Raw genomic sequence first — 24,614 nt, forward strand, 5'->3', positions numbered from 1 at the left:
AGACGAGATATATGTGTTAGGGTTTTTTGGTATGAAGAGAGGTAGAAGACGCGTGGCCTGGTTGGAGTTATGAAGGGTGTGGACTTTGTTCGAGAAGCCGAAGCTGACTAGTGACTAGTGCTGCTGTCTAATTAATCGACAAAGTAGCTTTTGGACAACAAAGGGGCCAGTGGGCTTTGCTATACACGGAGACACGGAGCAAAGCCAAAGTGAAACCAAAAATCTTGCGAGATTTTCACAACAGTTCAACTACAAGACACATAATACAGTTCTATTGCACCTTTTCGTTTTCTAGATCTGTCTTGCATTTACAACAACACCCTTCCTCACAATCCCTCGTAGCATTCCCATCATCTTTGTACAAAGAAGAATTTTTATGATGTTACGGAAGCTGTGATGCTAATAGTTTTAGCAGCAAGTTTTGCTAAAATACAATAATAATAGAATGATTTAGACTTTTAGAGCATTACACGCACTTTTTAACATAATGGATGTTCTTCAATATGAGAACGCGTGTAAATTCATTTGCGTAGTTAACTTAGTAGAAACAATTCACTCCGGTGTTGGTTTTCTTACTTCAACACACCTTACATTACTCAACAAGTCGCACCTTGGTGAAGTTCATTTACTATTGCGTTTGGACAAAGACAAGTAATATGAATCCACATATTTGACCATGAAGTGTGGTTGATGGATAGATGATTAGAGGGCAAAACTCCACAGAGGGCAACATAGTCATATCAAACACCCAATGCGATTTTTGAAACTTGGTCAATCGCCCACACTGTGAACAGTGTAAGGTTAATATTAGGAACCCCCAGCAATACACTGCAGCTATAAATAAGGAGACCGGTTTGAGCCTTCGGGCATAGTAATTCAACACTACTACTACTCTGAACAACCTCAGCAACAAATTCATTAAGACTCTCCTTCCTCTCTCTTCTCTCTCAGATAGCCAAGGCCCCCTCCTCTTCTCATTCCCCATCTTCCTGTTTTGAAGCTCTGTTCTTCTTACTCTCTCATTTCCAAGATTCATACTTTCCCCGATCATCATTCACTTCTTCCTTGACTTTTGGTTCTGAATCTCACTCACTGGGGAAAAAAGGACTCAATTTTAGTTCCTTTTCCCACATCTCAGTTCCAATTTTCCGGGAAACAAAGCCCCTTTCTTTTTCCTTTAACAACCAATCATGGAAACAATGCAAGAAAATCACCTCCCTTTCGAGTTCACCGACCTCGACATCCGGTCATCCGTCTCCAATCTCATCTTATCCGGCGGCACAAACACCTTGGACTCAATCTTCTCCTATTTCCCACAAACCACCACAACCGCCGCCCATGTCTCCGAGCCACTCGGCTCCTCCGTCTACCTCCGCCAGCGTGACCTTCTCCAGAAGTTCAGCGACCAAACCCGCGCAAACGGCGCCGTTTCCCGCCTTCTGAACGATTCAGTTCAACTCCAAAGCAGCTCCTCTTGCTCCACCACGTACCTGGCCCCAACGAAGAAGAAGCTCTACAGAGGAGTGAGGCAGAGGCATTGGGGCAAATGGGTCGCCGAGATCAGACTCCCCCAGAACAGAATGAGAGTCTGGCTCGGCACCTATGACACCGCGGAGGCCGCCGCCTACGCCTACGACCGCGCTGCCTACAAGCTCCGTGGCGAGTACGCGCGCTTGAATTTCCCCAATCTCAAGGACCCCACGAAGCTGGGGATCGCCGACGGCTCCAAGCTCAGCGCCGTGAAGGCATCCGTCGACGCGAAGATTCAGGCGATTTGTCAGAAGGTGAAGCGGGAAAAGGCCAAGAAGAATAAAGCCAAGAAAAACAGTAGCGGTTCGGTTAAGACCGAACAACAACAAGTGACCAAAGTGGATTCTTCGACATCTTCTTCCTCGTCGCATTTGACTTACTACGACGGTTTGGGGCAGGAGTTGCTGTCTTCCGCCACAGGGTCGGAAGATGGGTTCTGGAAGTGTGAGATTGCATCCACGCCGTCGGTCTCGAACGACGACGGTCCGATGAGCGTGGCGATGGCGGAGATGGAGATGATGGAGGACTTGGAATTTGAAGGGTGTTCACTTGCAAGAATGCCTTCATTTGACCCAGAGTTGATTTGGGAAGTCCTTGCTAATTAGAAACAGGCTTAGTTTTCTTAATTTGGGTTTTAGATTAATGGTACTGGTGCTCAGTGTAAATGCTACTGCACAAGAGCTATGGTCTGCCTTTTTTTTTTTTTTTTGAGAAGAAGCTATGGTCTTCCTGACAACCAAGGAATTAATATGGTTTTATCATGTTTTGGGTCCCCTGTAATTTCTGCCTTGTTTTTCTACCAGGGCACTTGCCAGTAGTGATACAAAATTCCAAGTTATGAATAATGATCAAAGGCTACTTCAATTTTAAAATTCTTGCTGCAAGAGTAATAGTTCTTCACTTCCACAACCTGATAAACATAGGTTCGTCTGCTGTACATACATGTACAACATACAACAAGTTTTACAGGCATTGATTAGGGGAGCACGTGAAATGCACGATGGGTTGTGTGTGTGAGTGAACTGTGTTTTTCTGTATGCATGGCATACAGCCGCACAGAACAGAATTTTCCGATAAACATGGGCAAGATACATAATTTACTTACAGGAGGAACTTGAAATTTCTGGGATTATGATGGTAAACGAGCCACGTAGGGAAAAGCAGCTGAGGGCTTATCTTACACTGATTTGGAAGATAGATAATTGTGTGCAAATTGGAAAAATAAAAACACCATGTGAGCGAGATAAGCTGCTTAGTCATCTTTTGATGAAGGAAAGATGACCAGACAGAGGAGGCAGTTCCGTGTAGCATCACTTCCGTTTTGATCTTTTACCAATTAGTTATCTGTACAATCATGTATCGTAGAAATGGTGGTTCCCATGGGAAACAAGAAACCAAAGCATGTATGTATGTCCATAGGTAAAACATATACCACATTTTTTCATGGAAAAGATGAAAGATTGTGACAAAGTTTGCCTCAACAGTTCCTATGATTCATGGTAACGAAACAACAATCTTGACATAGAAATGTGATATGAGATGCAACCATGTGCAGGGAGAAGATGTTTTTGCCAGCACAAAGGTGTTCTATGATACTTGCATATGACTGTCAGTTTCGTTCATAATTACTAATGATGTCATTGGAGAATTTCAGTTTCACATTCTAAAATCTAAAGTACTCCAGAAAGTTGGATACTAATAAAGATGATCTAGATTGCAGCAAAAACGTTTTTTGACTGCTGTAGCTTTGACTGCTGCAGTTTTGCGTTGTATGAAGTTATCATCTCCTCCTGCACAGAACCAAAAAAAACAATGAATTCAGCTTATATGATGTTTTAATGTGTTGAAATTAAAATGGTCTTACAATAAAATGGTCACATGACATCATGAGTTGATCTCTAACTCAAATTTTACCAAGAACAAGAGAATTAGAACATGAGATTACATACCTTGCAAGCTTTGACCAAAGGCTCCAAAAATGATGATTGGAAAAACCTTATTGATTTTCCAAGTGAGGTTCTATCCCGTTCTGTGATAGGGAAATATAAAGACCATTAATCATTAAAGAAAAACACAAGTAGCATTTAGTGTAGGTCACCAGCAGTAAACAAGACACTGTTGGTGCATTTCCTACTGTAGGTGACCAGCAGTACACAAACAAGACACTGCCTTATCATACATGTGATACCGCCCAACAGTGTCCTGTTTTCAGTCTAGGTATGAAGGATCCTACAAGTGATGATACTGACGTACCATTATCAGCCTCTGCTCTCAAACCCCCATTATTTAGTTCCTCTACAAGCTGCAGATTCCAAATATTGATGTAAGAGACCACAGATTGTGTTGGGAAGTAAACACAGCTTATGTTATGAATTGGAATGAAGGGACAATCCAAAACATCTAAATGAATGCTTGGTATCATCTACTCCAGGATGAGTACGACAGAATTACTTGATTACAGTAGGAAGCTGAGAGAACAGTATTCAACAAAAGTCTGAAGAGAAAGCAGTATCCAGTAGCAAAAAGGTTCTATCCCCGTGAAGATTAAAATAAACAAGAACTCATACTACAAAACAAAATGAAACCTGACGATGTTCAATCTCTAGGATCAATCACCCATATGGAAACAGCAAGGAGGGTGCATGATTAATACAATATGACTGGAGGCTCATAATGCTATATGATTTAGAGTGCTAGCGTTCTAACTACAAAAGAATCTATTGGATGTATGTAGCTGAAATAATGTTCAGATAATTGATATATAATGCAAGAAGAAACACGATGAATGTGGAAAACTTAACCAAGGCTAATTAGTAGAATCGGACAAGCAATTCATGTGAAGAACTTGAAGCGTTTAAATAGGAACTTTTGCCTTCCCAGCATTCTTGTCATATGGGAAGGCAGGGCAATACAGATGAGATGACATTAAAACAACCTATGTTCAGAACTATAATGGTACATCAAATATAGTATGTTACACAGAAATAAGCAGAACAAACAAGAAAGAAAGCATGTTCGGAGACAGAATAGAACCATGGATATCACATACAGTGGAAAGGGTAGGAACTGCAGTGGGATCAAACTCCTCGCAACGGTTGGGATCAATCGGAACACAAACACGACCTAAAACAAAGACGCTATCAATAAAGCAACCTTAAGAACATTTAAGCAAAGTACAATCAATCATATCTGATAACAAAATTAGATAGCCCCAGGCACTAACCTGTTTTTGGATGTACACAGAAAGGTGCCTTCAATAAATGGTTCATATGTTTTGAAACCTAATACGAACAAATACAAATCATGAGAAAATGCAAAAGCATATATTTTTGAAGTGATTAGTCTACAATTTTGACACACTAAAGAGTATGCATACTTCATGTAGCCAAGCTAAGGAGTCCAGATGTAAAGTTAGTTTAGATACACTATTTCAAGACTGGAGGCAGTACCCTAAGAAAGTACACTTAATAATGCAAGGCAGAAGCTGATAAGTTCTGCCCTATTGGCTAGACTAGGACAATAACACTAGGAAGCAAAGAACTCAGCAATAAACAATCAAAAACATAGAGATTTAAGCTGTAACCTTACGAAGGAACGATGTATTTGAGTTCTGGGTTGAGTATTCCCAAAGAAACTATATAATATTAGAAATGATCAAAACAAGCTGATTACAAAGACTCTGAAAACACCCTAATATACTAGTTAAGAAACGTAACGGTAATCCTAATGAAAACAGAAATAAATGATAGTAAAGACCTAAAACTGCAAGAAAACATAAAGATCCAAAACAGCAATGAAAGACAATAAACTCCTAATTTAAGCTAGCAGTTTCAGTTCTTTTTGGATGCACCTGCATCACTTGGTTTTTAAAGCTTGAAAGTTAGGAGACAGTAGAAGAAAGAGGGGTTGTCGTGCAAACCTCCATGTCAAGTCTAGGATAGGTATAAGAGAACACAATCTCCTCCACACATCTACGAAGTCCTTGCATCTAAGACAATCAATTAGGTAGAGTTAAGGAAGCTAATTGAAACTGTAAATATCAAAATCCTATGGCAAAGAAAAGATTCTTGTCCCCGGGTAATGTAACTTTTAATTAAATAGTTACAAACATTTGCTATTTTGTACCTTCTGTTTCCCAGATTGCAGCAAATGTTTCAGCTGCTCCCAACGAGCAACATTGATGTCTTCTTTTGCATTAGAGGTTCTTTTATTATCTTGCCACTTACCCCGAAGCTCAGAAGTGACAGCTGTAATGTTAAGAAAAGTTTTATGACCTAACCATTAGTTCAGGATGTGGGCACAAAAAGGCATAGGACTTGAATGATTATTACATACATTCATCAGGAATCGTATCTAAGATCTTTTCGTATCTCTCTGCAGTAGAGAATATCTTTTGACTCAAAAGCATTGTCTTCTCAAAGAAGTCTTTAAGAACTTCAGTATATGATCTCCTGCAAAATGAATACATCTAAGTGAAAATATATGATCTCTTGTGAAATAAATACATCTTGGTGCAAGCAAGAAATGATCCAAAAACCCAAGAGTCTATGTTCATACTTACAGAAGAAAAGGATGGAGCGCAGGACCCATCAAAGAAACCTTTTTATGACTATTTTCGTTGCCCTGTACAAAGTACATATTAACACATTTTATACAATATAAGATTTTCTTGAACCCATATATATATATATACACAGGCCGTTTCAGGTGTCGGATGTCCGCACTGTGCGGATTCGCCGATTCAGGTGACAGCAGGCTGCAACGGTGGGGCGGACCGGCACTCCCCACCTCCCAGCGATCCCATCTGTGCCGGTCGGAGTTCCATCGGCACAAACGGGATCGCCGGGAGGTGCAGTTGTGCTGGTCCGCCCCACCGTTGCGACCTGTCGTCGCCGGAATCGGCGAATCCGTACCTTACGTAAGTTACGGACGTCCGCACCTGAAAATTCTCATATATATATATATATATTTCAAACACTGTACCACCTTGTAGACACGAAAATAGTCAGCAATTGCTGCTCTCAGTTCATTTGTGAGCCTAAAAAAATGGAAAATGAAAAATTATTACTATTGTTTCATGACATATCTTGGCAACTAAAAGTACTACTGAGTGACTTACCTTCTAGCTTTCCCATCACAGACCCAACAATGAACACCACGTCGGCCACTATATACCCAAAGAATGTGATTGAAACCAAAGTCATCTGCAGAAAAGTAGTGCATAAAAGTCAATCAACTCTAAAAAATCTACCTCAGATGCCAATGGAAGATGTTCCTACCTCTAAGGGCAGTGTCAATCACTTTGATAGCAATTGTCATAAGCGGCCAGCACTCCAGGCAAACATCAGCTCCTGAGCAGCAGTATCTAACATCATCGTAATCTGACATATCCTGTGAAAATAATAGGTAGTCAAATACATGGTAGACCATTCATTGTCAAAAGTTCAGTTAGACTCTAAAAATTTACAATCTTCATAATTCAAGTGGTCAATTCCCTTACTATATCAAAAATCAGTTCCCTCTCCTCAGGAAAGCATCCATTTTGAGCATATGAGTGCCTCTTTGCAGGCTGCAACATAAGAAAGATTAGAACTGAGACCAGAGACATGACCTTATCAGAAACATAACCATACACAACAGCTAAAATCGATTTAAAAAAAAAAGGAAACAACAAGTCATGCACAGGAAATTTGTTTTTTTAATCTTTCTTGTGCACTATTTTTAAAACTTCAAATTATTCTTGTTTCTATGTTATTCCAAGTTATAACTGTTTGAGTTAAACTGAAGACAGTACTAGATTGAAAAGACAACATACACAGAGTATAAAATACCAAGTCATAACATAAATTTAGACTAAAAAAATGAATAGCTTACATCAACATTGTACACTGGCCCAATATCTATTTTGACGGGGCACTTCTCTTTGATAGAACTTTCAAGTTCAGACACGGAGTTGAAAGTTTTGTACCGGAGATATACATCATTATCAAGAGTGAAAGAAAATTCTCTCCGGCCAAAGTAGGACTGGTTGCACGCAGGATGCTTGCCATCTGTCATATCCACAATCAGGTAACAAAATCACCGCAAAGAAACACAACCAAAAGAAATCTTAGGAAATGGGTTGATTGATGTATGTGACTTACCATTAGCATAGGACATCCATTTGAACATTTCCTCATACGGGAAGAGCTTCCCTGCCACAAATAATTCATCTCCTTAAGTACAAAAATAATCAAAACAGCATCATGGAGTTGATATCAGCTCAAAAGAAAAAGTTTACTGATACCAGATACACAATTCAAATTTTCACATGTTCATATGATCATATCTATTGAATTACAAATCACAGCCATAAATCCCATCGAAGCGACAAGAGAAAGTAATTAATCTCTAACAACTAAATAGACATTTTCAGTAGAGTCAGAACAAAGATTGTTTACCATAGTAAATTTTGAGGTACTGAGAGTTAAATCCATCAGGTGCAGCAGTCACTTGCTTCTGTTCACACTCATCAACCATCATGTCATCACTAGCAACTTCCTGTCCCGGCATGCTTCACCTGAGCACTTATCGTCCGTTATGCAATTAAACGCCGTCAATATTCACGAAATCAACATAGATCTAAGCATAAAGCTACCAAAAACCTAACCTAATTACAGTGACCGATGAATACAACTCGGAAAATTAGTAACTAACAATCTCCAATCAAGCAATAGAATCAAAATTAAACATCAACATAAATCGAGATGCTGGACCGCGATACCTTTTGACTGATTAGAGATCTGAATTTCACGGCGGCGGCGAGAGAAGTGCTTCGGCTGAAATTCGAGGCCGGCGAGGTTCCGGGACCGGGGGATCGGTGTAGTCAGGACACGTGGACTGTGGTGGTGGTGGAGTAGGAGGAGGAGGAGGCTCGCCGAGTTTTGGCGTTAAAAATGGTTGGGAATTGAAATGGCGGGATAGGGTTGGGACTTGGGCATATATGGGCGGGAAATTCCATTAGAGATATGATTCAGTGCGACGGGGGAGCACATGGACCTCACGGGGAGGGATTAGCGGGCTTAAACCGTGGCAATAGACGGGTATGGGCTAGGGGCCCAAAACTTAAACGGGTCAATTTCCACAGCTTTTAAGATGCTCTCTGTATTAATTTTTTTCCATATTTATTGGCAAACGCAATTCCAGTGACAGAAGCCTTTAACACTCCGCTCTCTGCGCTCCCCCACCTTCATCTTCTCCTTCTACTCCAGACTCCAACTTCCATCGGAAAATTGCAGCCGTTGGATTTCACAGCCGAGCTTTTAAGCTCAAACCGACAACCACAAACGGGTACGAAACTTTCACTCTGCTATCAACTCTTAGCTACTGTCTCTAAATTAATTAATGCAACACTTTTTTCCAGATTAACAAACTCATCACTTCCTTTGACTCTTGGACCCTTGTCTTTGTAACAGTTCCCAGATCTTAAAGCCCTCTTTGGACCTTTGCCTTTGGCTCCTTCACCGCTTTTACTCTCGCTTCTCTGTTTTACTTTGTACCCCCTCGGAAAGACTTGGAATTACGGAAATGCCTGCTCTCTGGTTCGTTGTTTCGGTTTTCCTCTGCGTCAGCTGTGTCTCTACGGCGGCGGAGCCGGTGACGTGCTCCGGGATGGTGCCGATGAAGTACCGTTACGACAGGATTTCGATAGCGGATTTCGGGGGGGTCGGCGACGGCGTCACGGTGAACACTAAGGCGTTCCGGGCGGCGATATATCGGATTCAGCATTTGCACAGGAGAGGCGGCACGCTTCTTTACATACCTCCTGGGGTGTACTTAACGGAGAGCTTCAACCTCACTAGCCACATGACTCTCTACTTGGCTAAAGGTGCTGTTATCAGAGCCACAAAGGTAGATTTTCAATCCCATTGTTAAGTAATTAGTAATGCTCATAGTTAATTTGATGGTTTAATTTATGTTGGTGATGAATGTGGTTCGAATTTGTTGCTCAAGTTTAGTGATCTGTGCTAATTTTGATGAATGTGTGTGGGGTCAATAAGGGCTATGTATCATTGTGTTTGGTTTCGCTGGAAGATTAGACCTTGTAACCAATGTAATGTCTATTTGTATAGGGTTTATTATGTATTATTTGACTTTGTTTGAATTAGCAAGAATGGATTAAGGATATGTGGATGTTAGGCTTTCTGGTGGATCCAGGCTTCAAAGCAAAAATAGATGGTGGGTCTGTTATAGCATGGTAGCATGTGCATATCATTTATAAATGAAATCTTGGACAAGGTATGGTGCCACTGGTTTTGTCCTCTTCAAGACTATAACAATAAATTAGTGGATTGTTGTTCCCACAAGGATGATAGGAGATAGGAATGGCTTGAATTCTGTTTATTCTCCTTACTGTTGAGCAATAGTAAGATTTAAAGTTGTTTTTATAATAAAGCACCCTTCCTAAGTCAGGTCTGGTGTCGGTAAAGCCGTATTATTCATGTGTCAGGCCGTAAGCAAGGTCGATCAATTGTTAAAGCAGGAAAGATAGTTGTGTCATAAAGGCGAAAGTTTCCTGCATTATTACATGATTTTTGTGCTTAATTTATGAAGCTGGTGTGACCCTAATGACCAAGGCTGTCTGCCCCTCCTGATGGTTCCATAATGTACTGTACTTGGAGCTAACTAATGTTAATTTACCACTGCTTTGCTGCTTTATATTGTACCATGATGTTGTGCTAGACGAAAGACAGACTAATTTCAACTTTCATGTTGATAGTTATTCCACGTTATTTTTGCAACTTCTATATGATTGTTTAAGAACTTGTTACACATGCTGATTTATTTGTTGGCCTGTATCTTGTTCTAATATCTTCATTGGTCGATCAGGACACTAAGAATTGGCCTTTAATTGCTCCTTTGCCGTCTTACGGAAGGGGGAGAGAGCGCCCTGGAGGGAGATATGTGAGCTTCATCCATGGCGATGGAATTCATGATGTGGTTATCACTGGTTGGTCTCAACCAGACATTTTTGTGAGTATATCTGTTGGCTAGCTAAATGTTATTTAACAAAATGCTACCATTTTCAGGTGAAAATGGGACAATTGATGGCCAAGGAGAAGTGTGGTGGAACATGTGGAGGCAAAGAACTCTTCAATTCACCAGACCAAACCTAATTGAGTTCATCAACTCTAAAAACATTATTATTTCTAATGTGGTTTTCCAGAACTCTCCATTTTGGAATATTCACCCTGTTTATTCCAGGTAATAACCAATTATGAATTTGGTTTTGTGATCTTAAATCTGAAACTTGAGTTTATCATGTATATGTTTAGTTTACAGTGGAGCCTTAATCAGCTGAGGGGTCACTTTTTATAGTGGGACATGGACAATAATTAGGTGGTAAAATGTTTGGATACCAGTTCAACCAAGGTTAAAAATAATGTCTAATTTAATTAGCTAGAAGGTTCTGTATGACTGAAAGTTCAATTACTTGATGAATTTTGCATCCACATTATAAGCTAATAATAGGAATGAGCAGCCAAATTATTTGACTCATGAAACTACTGTGTTGTTTATAAGGCAATTGATATGATGCTTATTTTCATCTTTGCAGCAACATTGTTGTTCGGTATGTGACAATATTGGCTCCAGCTGACTCTCCCAACACCGATGGCATTGATCCAGGTACATGCCTTATTTTATAAACCAGAAAACCACATACAATTGTTCATTGAAGGATAAGCTAGTGCTGCTACGTGCTAAGATTAAATGAATTCATATGTCAGTTAAATTTGAGGTCTTTAACCTTGGAGATGCAATTTGAGCTTGTAATAATTCTTGATACATAGTACGTGTATGTATATTCAAAAGCGCGAGGTCTTTAACAAGAAATATAGTAAAGTAGAATTGGTGCCAAGACATCAACAGATTGCAAGTCTTAAGTCCTACCAAGAATATATTTCCCTTATATCAGGACTGACTGAAGAATAGTTATGATAATCCTGGTCGGTATGTGCTTTATTTCTGATGGAAAGCACTTATGTTTGTATAACATGTTTCCTTTATATCAGGACTGACTGTGGAATAGTTATGATAATCCTAGTCGGTATGTGCTTTATTTCTGATGGAAATAACTTATGTTACATGTATTTTGTATACCCCTGATACAGATTCAAGCTCTAATGTCTGCATAGAGGACTCATACATATCTACCGGAGATGATCTTGTGGCTGTAAAGAGTGGATGGGATCAGTATGGGATTGCCTACGGTCGTCCTAGTTCTGACATTACCATCCGTCGGATCAGAGGATCATCCCCATTTGCTGGAATTGCAGTAGGAAGTGAAACCTCTGGCGGGGTGGAGAATGTATTTGTCGAACACATAAACCTATACAACGTGGGAGTTGGCATCCATATAAAAACCAACATCGGCAGGGGAGGCTTCATAAGAAACATAACGGTTTCAAATGTGTATATGGAAAAGGCACGGAAGGGTATAAAGATAGCAGGAGACGTTGGTGACCACCCTGATAACAACTTCAACCCAAATGCTCTCCCAGTGGTAAAGGGCATCACATTAACAGACATCTGGGGTACACAAGTCCTGCAGGCAGGCCTTATACAAGGCCTCAAGAACTCCCCTTTCACCGGAATCTGTCTCTCTAACATCAACCTCCACGGCATGCCCGGAACAAGAATGCCTTCGTGGAAATGCTCGGACGTCAGCGGCGGCGCTCATCTGGTGAGCCCCATCCAATGCGCCGAGCTGACCAGTGCCCAACACGCAACATCATGCTCCAACTACTAAACCAAGGAAGCGAAATCTGTGTTACTTCTCCTCAAAACTTTGGAGAATATGAGTTTTTATCTTTCGTTCTGTGACGCAAAATGTAATGTTCTTGTGCCATGTAATATATAGGTCATGGATTCGTCGATTCGCATAAATATCAAGCATTTTACATATCAAAACTATATCTAATCATACAAGCATAGAATACACAATAGGACTCTACATCTCTCACGGATGCATAGTAATTTACAGCAACTAAAGGGTGGTAAGATTACAAATCAAGCAAAATGCAAAAGATACAAAAACAGATGGATCATCATAGATGGATATGTAGCCATGTAGGCAGAGCTCTGGCGCCAAAAACTATCCACTGCTTCATAACTTCAAAACTTCAAAAGCCGTTCAAGAACTTGCGGAAGCTCCTGAACAAACCGTGCCCGTGCTCGTGTTTGTGCTCCCTGTGTTGCTCCTCTCCCACCATTTCCATGTCAAACTCGTGATCATGGTGGCGGTGACGGCGGTGGTGGCGGCGAGGCCTCTCGGACTCCATGTTGTTGTCGTCGTCTTCGTGTTTGAAAGGGAATCTAGGTCCCCCGTGGCGGATGTTGCCCCACCCGGCCGGAATCTGGCGCACTCCGCCGCGGAAGGGACGGTGATCGAACTTCAACTCCTCGCCGGAGGACAGGATCATGTCGTCGCCGTAAGGAGTGTTGGTGTCGTCCTTCTCGCGCTCGGCGCCGTGGAAGCGCGGCATCCACTTACCCAGGCCGTGGCGGCATCGGTGGCCGTGGCGGAAGGACAGGGGGAAGGGACGGCGGGGGAAGTGGCGGCCGACGGGGCGGAAGCTGATGACGGTCAACGGAACGGTCTCGGATTTGGAAGCGTCGACCGTGTTCTCCTCGTTCGACAAGATCGTGGCGGAGAACTCGGATTCCGGAAACTTGGGCTGCTCTGCGGCGACGGCGATGGTCTCGGGCTCCAAATCCACAACGGTTCCGGATTCGGGTCTCTCGCTCGGTAATCGCAGAGTGTTGGCGGCTTCTTTAACATCGGCATCGGTTACGGGGATCTTGTCGTCGGCGACATCGAGTCCGTTGGAGAGATCGGACGGCGTGCGGGCGTGGGTGAAGGCGAAGAGGAGGAAGAGGGCGGCAGCGGTGAAGATGAGCTTGGCCATTTTTTGTTCTTGGATGTTTAGATTAGTGGTTGGGGGCAGTTATATAAGGAGGGGTGAGGTGGAGAGAAAATATAGGAAGGTGTAAAATTGGGCAGATCGGGCAGGGGGTGTGGAGGGAAAAGCGGGCAGCGGGCCACGTGATTGGAGATTTGGAGGGAGAAAAGGGCGTCCCGCTAAGTTCTGTGTGTGGACGTTTTGGGGGGTTCACACCTGGACACTTGTGACCTTATGTTGCGTGGACCGGAAGGTTTTATAAAAGTCTAATCTGAATTTCAGTGGTTTCTACACGAATTATCTGTGATGTGGTTGGCAATCCTATGGTAGCCGGTCTTAATCCTATTCATGCAAGTGTATACTAGGTTTAAATGGTTGGAATACCATTATGTCCTTTATCTTTTTTTTGGTCAACGGATGATTCCTTAAAAAGGCCGAGAACATGCAAGAGAAAACAACAAGAAAAAATTATTAACAACCATAAAATTGTAAAAATACATTTTAAATTTGGCCGAAATTGTTAATTTATACTCCGAATTTTCATTTGAGTCAATTTACCTCCTAAGTTTAGTAAAAATTGTCAATTTGCACCTCATTCATTAAATTTAACTGTTTACATCCAATTTTGCGTCACATATCATAAATGGTAATATTGTCATTTATATTTATATTTTTCTTAAAAACAAATAAAAATATTCTTTAAAAAGAGGATTATTTTTTAATCAAATCATTTATTTACATCGTTTTTTTATATACCTAACATTACTTCGAATTATATATTCAACATACTCACTCATTCAGTATAGTGTGTTGTGTATATATGTATTTTTATATGTACACATTTATTTTTAATTTTCTATGTATTTATTTATATTTTTCTAATATCTTTTAACATACCATATCACGTAAAATAATAAATATATAAATTAATAACATATTTAAAAAAATTAAAAAAACATAGTAGCAAGTGTTCCTCTTAAGTAATTTTATTAATTTATTTCATTATTAAATATGAATAGATATATACATGACAATATTGCCCCTCAAATGCATGTCATGTGACTAAAATTGAATGAAAAACATTAAATTTAACGAATGTAGTGCAAATCGGTAATTTTTACCAAATTTAAGAGGTAAATTGACTTAAATACAAGTTTAAAATGCAAATTTACAATTATAACTAAGTTTTAAGTGCAAATTGGCATTTTTACCTAACAAGAACACGTAAGAAAACAACTAATCTAGAAACAAAACCACACAACAAAAACAGCAGGAAGACCACAATAGCATCAGTCTAGTGGTCTAGGGAGACCATCATTTCTCCGCACTTGAACGAGAGAGGTAGGGGGTCTCCTAACCCACTTCGAAGAGCTCAGCCTCATCATAGTGAGCTTAGCTGCGGCATTTGCCATGCGGTTAGCCTTCCTTGGAACCCAGTTCCAAATAACCATCCCGAAACCAGCAGCCAACTCCTTGGCTTTCCTCACCATCAAACCAATCCTCCAATTGCAAGAAACAGAAAGATCATTTAAAGCATTGATTACCTCCAGACAGTCCCCCTCCAACACTATAGACTCCATGTTAGTTGAAGCCCTTTGACCACTGCCTTAGTGTCTGCCTCCACAACCAAATTATGTGTGCTAAGAAGACTAGCACCACCTACAGACTCATCCCTCTGATTTCTAATAACAATTCCCATTCCACTATTGCAGCTGCCTTTTTTCCACGACGCATCCACATTGACTTTATCATGAAGAGGGTGAGGCTGCCGATTTGGATTTGCTTGGATCACCGCTAAGATGTGGAATCGTGATATATCGAGTTTATTTTTCATTTATTTAATCACATTTGTGTGACTTTTAGTTTCGATCTTTATATTTTCTTCGAGTCTCCCAAACGAGATATAATCTAATAAGGAAATGTGATATTTATCTTTTCCCAATGGAAATGTTTCAACTGTTATAAATCTATAGTTTTATACGAAAGGGTTACAAATTTCGCAACAAATTTGATGGCTACAAACTTAATTTGCCCCTTGTTTTGTCGACCTATGTGCAAGGTGTGGAAAGAGACGGGCAAAAATGACATCACTTAGGACGTGTGTGTTCTTATTGTTATTCTTATTTTTCTTTCTTTTTTGAGCGTATGTGCGTGTGTTTTTTTTTCTTATTGTATATTATTAGGAAAAACGAGTTAACATTGGTCAACGGCGGGGAGGATGACTTTCCAACAGAGAAATTAGTGACATGATCTCCCACATTGCCAAATGCACGTTTGGCAAATGTGTAATCGTGTAGCCATTTGTCCTTCTTGATAGAAGCAGCTGGATTAGAAAGAGGGTGTCTAAAATTCGTAATCGTACCTGTAACAAAATTAATTTCATGACAAACATGTTTGGGAGCAAATTGTAATTACTAATTAGCTTGGAAAATAGTATGAGTTCCTACTTTACTCTAAGTATCCATTCATCAAGGACAACAGAATGAGTTCTTCAATTGAAAGAGAATAAATTTTTATTCGTATTTTCATATCGGAGAGTAGGCAGGACCCCTTCACTCCTGGAATGGATTACCATCACTTTGCTCACTATGCAAGTTTAAATCAAAATTCCAATCCCTTCACAACTGGCAACCGTATATGGTTTTGTTCACAAGTTAATAGGTATCAACTATGTTGAACCATCAACTAGGGGTGTTAATCGGTTTGAATGGTTCGGTTTATAGGTGATACCGAACACCAAACCGTTCTATTTATTCGGTTTAATTCGGTTTGGTTTTTCACTTTTTTTTAAAAAAACCAATTGTGTTCGGTTTGGTTCGGTTTGGTTTTTCTCTGGTTTATATCGGTTTTTCTTTCGGTTATTTTGTAAAGAAAATCGGAGTTTCTTTCCTTGTCTACCTACTTGATTCTTAACGAAATAAAAAGAACATGCGGACAGATTTGCAAAATTCTATTTACAAGATATAGTTGCTTCACAAATGCATACAATTGCAAAAAGTCACTAAACAAGTTATACCACATTAGTAGGCATGTTGTCGTTCCAATATCTAAAATTCAAAATATTAAATTTTGACCGTCAGATGTGATCAGCATATTTAAATAAGGATATGGTAAAAAATTCATCTAATGTTGATAATATTTGGGTCTCGATCGATGTGGTCAACATTAACTTAATTTCATCTAATTAAGTGAATTTGTTCTTACCCCCTCCTTCTTGACTATTTTTGGTGGATTTTTTCATGCACACACTCTCACATATATGTGATGTAGCAGCTCGTGTAAAATTTTCAAAAATTTTACGTTCCAGGGATAAGGCTACCCATAGGGGATAATAAGCGTATAAAGGGTTGACCGCCTCGATCGGGACCCAAACGTTATCGAAAATATGTGATTTTTTTACCATAACCATATTTCACAATACGTAACGCATCATGCGGACATATTTGCAAAATTATATTTATAATATATAGTTGCTTCAAAAATGCATACATTTGCAAAAAACCACTAAACAAGTTATACCACATTAGTAGGCATGTTGTGGTTCCAATGTCTAAAATTCAAAATATTAAATTTTGACCGTCAGATGTGATCAGCATATTTAAATAAGGATATGGTAAAAAATTCATCTAATGTTGATAATATTTGGATCTCGATCGATGTGGTCAACATTAACTTAATTTCATCTAATTAAGTGAATTTGTTCTTACCCCCTCCTTCTTGACTAGTTTTGGTGGATTTTTTCATGCACACACTCTCACATATATGTGATGTAGCAGCTAGTGTAAAATTTTCGAAAATTTTATGTTCCATGGATAAGGCCACCCATAGGTGATAATAAGCGTAAAAAAGGTTGACCGCCTCGATTGGGACACAAACGTTATCGAAAATATGTGATTTTTTTACCATAACCATATTTCACTATACGTAACGCATCATGCGGACAAATTTGCAAAATTCTATTTATAAGATATAGTTGCTTCACAACTGCATACATTTGCAATAAGACCACTAAACAAGTTATACCACATTAGTAGACATGTTGTGGTTCAAATATCTACAATTCAAATTATGAAATTTCGACCGTCGGATGTGATCAGCATATATAAATACAAATATGGTAAAAAATTCACTGAATTTTGATAAAGTTTGGGTCTCGATCGATGTGGTCAACATTAACTTAATTTCATCTAATTAAGTGAATTTGTTCTTACCCCCTCATTCTTGACTAGTTTTGGTGGATTTTTTCATGCACACACTCTCACATATATGTGATGTAGCAGCTCGTGTAAAATTTTCAAAAATTTTACGTTCCAGGGATAAGGCTACCTATAGGGGATAATAAGCGTAAAAAGGATTGACCGCCTCGATCGGGACACAAACGTTATCGAAAATATGTGATTTTTTTACTATAACCATATTTCACTATACGTAACGCATCATGCGGACAAATTTGCAAAATTCTATTTATAAGATATAGTTGCTTCACAACTGCATACGTTTGCAAAAAGACCACTAAACAAGTTATACCACATTAGTAGACATGTTGTGGTTCCAATATCTAAAATTCAAATTATGAAATTTCGACCGTCGGATGTGATCAGCATATATAAATACAGATATGGTAAAAAATTCATCGAATTTTGATAAAGTTTGGGTCTCGATCGATAACATATTTAATTATGTATATTAAAAATATCTATAAATAATATAATTTCTTTATAATATATATATATTCGGTTTTTCGGTTCGGTTTCGGTTCTAAACGTTCCAAACCAAAACCACACCAAATCTTTCGGTTTGGTGCGGTTTTTTTTTTCTTCGGTTTTTTTCGGTTATGGTTCGGTTATGGTTCGGTTATGGTTCGGTTTTTTTTCGGTTTTCGGTTTTCTATTAACACCCCTACCATCAACCATCCGAACAAAATGAAACTACGGAATTAATGTATGGCCATAGAGCTAGAGAAGAACACATCGGTTTATATGTATGAACAAAACTACTTAAGGAACCCTAGATCAAAGAACCAATCCAAAAAAAAACCCTAGATCAAAGAAGAATTACATGATAAATAAGTGTACGTTTATATGTTCAATCACTTTATCAGTTGCTACCTAATTGCATGATTGGTGACAACTGATAAAATGAAGAATGCATGGGCGTGAGGAATCCGAGTTGTAGTCCAATTCTACAATTCATATTCCATTGGTAAAACCCTCAAACAAATATACAGCCCACTGATTCATCTTTCATATTTTGAAAAGAAAAACAAAAAAACATAACAAACACCAAAAAAATTTACATCTCTCATGCAGAAACCTAAGCAGTAGAGTACACCTGCAAGTATAACTAAATGGTCCTCGGAGCACAAAGTCTACTGAATCTGAATATATGGTAATAGTTAGCTGAGGAATTAGCCTAGAAAAAGAAGAAAAGCACCATGCAAGAACTGGAAATTCTATCATCCCATTAATAGATAAAAACATGAAGCAATTTAAAGAGGTGTCATTAAAACTGTTCTGTCTACAAGATCGTACTGCAGATCTCACAACGAAGTAAATTAGGGAAATTCTCAAATTCATGGTCAAAAGAGTCGGAAAAGCATCAATAGGCCTCACCTATTATATTGGCAACAGCTTCCAATCTATGTCACAGCTGGGTCATTGTGGAAGAAGACAATGCCTAGACTAGAGCAGAAGACAGTTATCAACCATCAGCGCCACCTCCCCTCTGGGAGCACCATCCTGAATGATCATCACTCGAGCCCTTCTTTTTGGAGTCAGAACCACCCCATCCTGAAACCCCATTATCAGTAGCGGCATGAGTTGCACCAGCCCCACCCCATCCTCCTGAACCACCACCACTTCCTTCACCCCAGCCACTTCCACTACCGGCAGCCCAGCTGCTGCCTCCTTCACCACCACTTCTACCAGTACCCCAGCCACCTGGTCTAGGAAGGCCACTTGGATGTCCATCTCGAACGCCACCATTTCTGTAATCACTTCTTCCTGTTAGGGAACTAGGTGTGGAAGACCTATTCCTGTGTCTCCAACCAGCCTCATTGTTTAAACCACCCCATCCACTGCCTGCCAATGCACCCGAAGAACCCCCAGTTGCAGGACTTCGCATAGGCACCATAGCAGCAACTGATCTTAGTGATGGTCCGGACTCATGTTGAGGATCATTAATGTGCTTCAGGAAATGTGCTAAAAGTTTATCAATGCTCCCAAACGTCCTTTTGCTGAACTTAAACCCCTTAGGATACAACCCTACATACTCATGGTGTGGATTTGTACTCCGTATATAGGTCAGTATGAAAGTTCCTGGATGCTCATGTGATATTCCAAAACAATAAACAATCCTCTTAGGATACTCCAACTTTTCACTCTTCAAATATACATCAACCTCAGCTTTTGTGCCCTGTCGGAATTTTCGATAATTTAGCATTGCTTTCAAGTGAGACACCAGAGGATCAACATAACGATCCATTACCTCATCCAAATCCTCAAAAGTGTCATCTCCAATTTTCAGGGTCTTTCCGATTCGAAGTAAGCTGGTGATATCCTTGTGTTCCTTTCCACCTTCAACCACGTCTTTGTGAGCATAGACTCCATCATAAACTTTAGGAGTTAAGGTCAAATACAAAGGCCCACGAGAACTAGGACGAATAATACTTTCCCCAGGATCTTTATCAGATAAGAAATTCATTGCTTCATTAGCATTAATATTCTGGAAGCGAGGATGAACAATCATCCTAGGCTTGAAATATTTCTTAGCCAGCTCCTTCTCTTTACGTGCTTCTTCTTGCTCTGTCTGTAGACTTCTCATGTCCTCAAGGTAATAGGTATCAAGATTCTTGATATTTTGATTTCGGTTATTACTCATCACCCTCGCTCTACAAACTAGGAACACCCGTATTCATCCTTTACAATTAATTTAACCTTGCAAGTGAGAATGTCACCCTCACTCAGTCCCTCAGATAAGTCAGAAATGTCCCTCGAATTATCTGAATAATCATCTTTTGTAAGCATACCAGTCAATCCAGATTCTAGTGCACAAAATGCCCTGTTAGCTTGAACCCTACGAACTGTGGCCTGCACAATACTTCCTTCAGTAAGGGTATCTTCAGTTTCACCTGAAATCATATAGAATACTTCATCTTGACTTAGTTCTTCATATTTCTTACGACAATCCTGAAAACCCTGCATCAGTTCTCTCCTAATCTCACAAGACTTTTAAGATAAGTAGGTCGATCCCTAACATGATCTATAGCCATCTCCATAGCATCATCCTCATCACTATCACCATCATTGGCACCATCAGCTTCAAAAACATCTTTGGCCAATTCTTGTGCAAGTATATAGGATTCTGGATGAATTCTTGTATCATCCAAAAGATCAGTCTCTTGGCTGCTGCTAGCAGCCAGTCACTGAGCTGTACACGCAAGAATCCAACTGCATTAATGAACACCATCTTACTCAACCCATGTGCTGTCAAAAAGTCCTTCCGAGTAAATATTGCACCTGCTCTTACCAATGATCGCTGAAAAAATGTTGCTTTTCTAGGTCCAAGTCCAGATATGAATTGCAAAGGTGCGAATAACCATTTATGGCTGATAGCCAAATTTATGTTGATACCTACCTGGTTTGTAACATCTACCAACACCTGTTCAACCATTGTATATTTCTCATCCGGGGTGAGAAAGTTCTGCAAGGGATTAAGTTTCAAAGACAAGATTTCTCTTCCTGGTCCACAGAGAGTGGCAACCATTGCCAACGGATTTTGAAGATAACGCCCTAGAGCCACAGCACGCTTCACAATGCCTAATTGTTCAGGAAGCTGATCAGACAAAATGAGAGAGTTTTCATACAGGCGAGGCAAAGATTCATCTCCATAGACAATGGTTTTACCATCCATATCATGACCAACATCTCTAGGATTCTCCTCAAGCATATGAAATATTATCTCGTAAATATCCTCTTTCAGGCGAACACGAGACATATTAGCAGCTCTTAGAACAGCCACATGTGGTTGGTGCTCGGTCATGAATTTCAAAACACGTTCTTGATCCATTTTATTCTGTTGCTGATTGCTAACATTCTGGGAGCGTAAGGTGAGAGACCCCGTGTATAGCACGTCTAGCACCTCTCCCGATGAATCTAACATAACAAAAGTGGTTGCTGGCTTCCCAGTGCCCCAACAACAAGCCATCACCCTGGGTGCAGCTTCATTTTCCGAACTATTGTCATTCTCTTTCCGTTGATATGGTCCAACAAAGATTTATTCCACAAAACTTTTCCATATTCTATCAGTAACCAGTTTTTTGCCCTACTAGTCAACAAGGTTCTTGCTTCTTTTTCCATTGAAAGTAGAAGAAATCTGAAAAGAGCATCCTGCAAGATCAACTTTCGCTGCTCATTCCACAGTTGTGCATATTTACTAACACTATCACTAAGATAGTACTCATTAAAGTCGCTAATCAACTTGTTTAGTCTGTCTTCGGGCAGCTTAATAGTAACTTGAAGAAGTTTCTTCTCTTCAGCATTCTGGATAAGCAGCCATTGTGCATCCTTGAATTTATTTAATGGCTTTCTTTGCAACCACTTCAACTGGGCAAACTGATGAAAAGGATCAATTGCAACAGTTCCATCTGGTGTTGGGCTCATTGGCAACTCCAATATATCTAAGTAATTGCTCCGGACATACTTTCAGACACCTGCTTCACAGCTTATCTCGACAGTAGCCATATGCCTGACTGCTTTAAGCACTTCTTTGCGGTGTTTCAAACATTGCAGACATGAAGTTTGATGCCAACTCCTCCGGAGTCTCTTTCGCATCCTCCAGCACATCCATTCTCATTTCCTCTAGTGAAAATTGCAAACCAAACTGTTCGGAGCTTAAACTGAACTTGCTGGCAACCACCCACGAGCCGGCCTTGCTGCAGATTCTAAAAAGTGACTTCCTCTTAGGCCTCTTATATTGGCCACCATCCACATCTATCTCACTAGCAGTGAAATGATAGTTAAACTCGGTGTCCACATCATCGACTTCTCTCTCTCTGAATCTGCAGCTTTTAGCGACTTCATAATTGATTTAAAAAGTTGTTGATGTCTGGTCTCATCACATATGCGTCGATCTTCTTCAACAGACTGCTTTTCATAGTAAGATTTCAGAGCAGTTTTCCGCTTTTGAAGCAACAACCATTTTTTTTGTGCAAGTCCTGCATGGACCAAAGTACCTTGTGCCACTTTATCGTGGATGCTTTCTCATTTTGATCATCCATGCCAAGGTGTTTAGGATCTTTCAATATACTAAGGCACTCCTCCTTCCGATACATAGCAATAAACGGAACATCCAATTTCTGCACATGGTGCAAGTTCAAAAATCCGATGATGTCGTCCCTGCGTATATAATTCAGTCCCCCGTTGCCAAGAAAAGGAACTGTACCACTTGCAAGTTGATTGAATATCCAGGTACTTTCATCATCTATGCTCTTTTCGTCAAGTCGAGGAAAACCAGTGCTTTCCTCATATACCTATAAAGAAAAGAATTTTAAGAAAGGCCATAGAAAAATGAAATCTTGAATTACAGGACTTTATTCATAGAAAGTGAAAAGAACCTGAATTCTTTCTGGGACATCAATCTGCCGAATCTGGTCATCGTTCTCTGTCATATACTTCTCCAAGATAATAGTTGGTTCAAATGCATCTTCAATATTACTTTCCTTCCGCTCACAAGATGTCAAACCATGCTTATAATTGTGCAACAATTCATAAACATCACCGAATATGTCATGGGCTTCCTGCGGAGCAGATGAAGATACTCATGGTGCCTGCCTACGTCTTTTCTTCTTAAACTTCTCATATCTAGCCAAGGGAGGAAGAAGTCGTTGATTAGTTAACTACTAGAAAATTAAGTTCCAAACAAAACCAAGTCAAATCCCACTGCAGAATATACCTAACAGGAACACCAGCCTCATCAAACTCGTCTTCCTTGACAATAAAGCCTACCATTTCATCATCTTCCGCCTCTGCTGGTTCCTCCTCCTCTTCAGCAATGTCCTCAAATGGAACACCTTTACCAGTACCGATAAACTCCTCCTCATCCGATAATCCACCATCCTCATCCTGCTCATGCCTCTGAGCTTTAATCAACCGTTAAGTTTCCCTTTCTGCGCAGCGCAATCACATTATTCTCCTCTAGCAGCTCATAGTCATCCTCCTCAAGAACATATTCCTCTATTCATATAAACGAAAGAGTTATATGAAGAACAATCTTATTGAATTTAGAATAAAAACCAGATATATAGATTATTAGTTACCTTTTCTTTCGTATCTTCTTCTGCCTCTCCCCATCACTGTCTGCCTCCTCCTCTTCATCCTGCTCATCTTCTTCATCGATATCGATGACGAAACCATCCTTCTCATATTCATCAGGCCCTTTTGCAAATTCACAGTAAAAAAACACAGTAACCATTTCATACCCAAAATTGTTCGTCAAAGTAATGCTTCAATCTTTGCAAGCAAATAAAAGCCCTAGTTGAAGTAACCAAACCCTAACCCTAAATTGGGTACTTAAACCCAAAAAAAAAAATCATAAATTTCAGAAACAAAAGATGAGGAAAGAGCAAAGCATTTGAAGAAACAGGCGAGGGGTTGGAGTTTACCTTCTTCTTCGTCCTCATCTTCATCGCCGCCGACTGCGTCACCGTCGATGGGTTCCCTATCCTCCACGTCGTCGTGATCGAACTCCTCTGAAAACAGAACATCACAATTATTATAAAGCAACCATCATTTGTCACTAAAAGAGAGAGCGACAAAGAGAGGGAGATTACCTCCATTATCGGAGACAACAGCTTTGCCCATGATTTGGTGAAACTTGAGAGTCTCTGAAAATTGAAATTCTTCAGTAGCGCGAGAGATGAAGAATACTGAAGAATACAAATTGGTGCCTCTTTAAGGACTCGGAACTCGAAAGGTTGGGTGTTTTATCAACAACATTATTGGGCTTTTCATCTTTTCATATCTTGGGCTTCTTTTGGCCCGTGTGGAGGCAAAATGCCCTTATCTACTTTTTTCTCTATTTTAAAAAGAGAGAAAATAGAAACAGATAAAGAAGATAACCAACTAGAGACCTATACAACGACCA

General features: G+C 39.9%; 3 protein-coding genes and 1 pseudogene across 4 annotated transcripts; 2 read left to right on the forward strand and 2 right to left on the reverse strand.

Moving 5' to 3' along the window:
- Positions 1-852: 852 nt before the first annotated feature.
- On the forward strand, positions 853-2,375 carry LOC126794803 (ethylene-responsive transcription factor ERF061). The gene has a single exon (XM_050521584.1). The coding sequence runs from the start codon at positions 1,191-1,193 to the stop codon at positions 2,133-2,135; it is 945 nt and encodes a 314-aa protein (XP_050377541.1). The 5' UTR covers positions 853-1,190; the 3' UTR covers positions 2,136-2,375.
- A 233-nt stretch (positions 2,376-2,608) lies between these two features.
- On the reverse strand, positions 2,609-8,448 carry LOC126794798 (uncharacterized). 2 transcript variants are annotated; one of them, XM_050521580.1, is made up of 17 exons: positions 8,294-8,448; positions 7,971-8,089; positions 7,674-7,724; positions 7,405-7,580; positions 7,031-7,099; positions 6,810-6,921; positions 6,650-6,734; positions 6,517-6,568; positions 6,092-6,153; positions 5,866-5,981; positions 5,656-5,777; positions 5,450-5,518; positions 4,754-4,811; positions 4,580-4,653; positions 3,784-3,832; positions 3,480-3,559; positions 2,609-3,320 (listed from the first exon to the last, which is right to left on the reverse strand). In XM_050521580.1, the coding sequence occupies exons 2-17, from the start codon at positions 8,080-8,082 to the stop codon at positions 3,240-3,242; spliced, it is 1,368 nt and encodes a 455-aa protein (XP_050377537.1). In that variant the 5' UTR covers positions 8,083-8,089; positions 8,294-8,448; the 3' UTR covers positions 2,609-3,239. The 2 variants fall into 2 exon arrangements, with proteins under 2 accessions (XP_050377537.1, XP_050377536.1); XM_050521579.1 differs by having other exon boundaries at positions 7,971-8,096.
- A 249-nt stretch (positions 8,449-8,697) lies between these two features.
- Positions 8,698-12,440, forward strand: LOC126794799 (probable polygalacturonase). Its single transcript, XM_050521581.1, has 6 exons — positions 8,698-8,859; positions 8,985-9,420; positions 10,399-10,519; positions 10,599-10,773; positions 11,126-11,196; positions 11,682-12,440. The coding sequence occupies exons 2-6, from the start codon at positions 9,097-9,099 to the stop codon at positions 12,317-12,319; spliced, it is 1,329 nt and encodes a 442-aa protein (XP_050377538.1). The 5' UTR covers positions 8,698-8,859; positions 8,985-9,096; the 3' UTR covers positions 12,320-12,440.
- Positions 12,441-18,924: 6,484 nt separating this feature from the next.
- LOC126794805 (transcription elongation factor SPT6 homolog) lies at positions 18,925-24,401 on the reverse strand (annotated as a pseudogene).
- Between the last annotated feature and the right edge of the window lie 213 nt (positions 24,402-24,614).

This window comes from Argentina anserina, chromosome 5, assembly GCF_933775445.1.
Source record: "Argentina anserina chromosome 5, drPotAnse1.1, whole genome shotgun sequence".
In the NCBI taxonomy this organism is placed as follows: domain Eukaryota; kingdom Viridiplantae; phylum Streptophyta; class Magnoliopsida; order Rosales; family Rosaceae; genus Argentina; species Argentina anserina.

Bases quoted from the DNA above. Each gene is read 5' to 3' on its own strand.
- LOC126794803 (XM_050521584.1), top strand. From the start codon at position 1,191: ATGGAAACAATGCAAGAAAATCACCTCCCTTTCGAGTTCACCGACCTC.
- LOC126794798 (XM_050521580.1), bottom strand. From the start codon at position 8,082: ATGCCGGGACAGGAAGTTGCTAGTGATGACATGATGGTTGATGAGTGT. The intron at 6,735-6,809 runs GTAGGAACATCT...ACTTTTCTGCAG, and splicing joins GATTGACACTGCCCTTAGAG to ATGACTTTGGTTTCAATCAC. The intron at 5,519-5,655 runs GTACAAAATAGC...TGATTGTCTTAG, and splicing joins TGCAATCTGGGAAACAGAAG to ATGCAAGGACTTCGTAGATG.
- LOC126794799 (XM_050521581.1), top strand. From the start codon at position 9,097: ATGCCTGCTCTCTGGTTCGTTGTTTCGGTTTTCCTCTGCGTCAGCTGT. The intron at 10,774-11,125 runs GTAATAACCAAT...TCATCTTTGCAG, and splicing joins ATTCACCCTGTTTATTCCAG to CAACATTGTTGTTCGGTATG. The intron at 11,197-11,681 runs GTACATGCCTTA...CCCCTGATACAG, and splicing joins CACCGATGGCATTGATCCAG to ATTCAAGCTCTAATGTCTGC.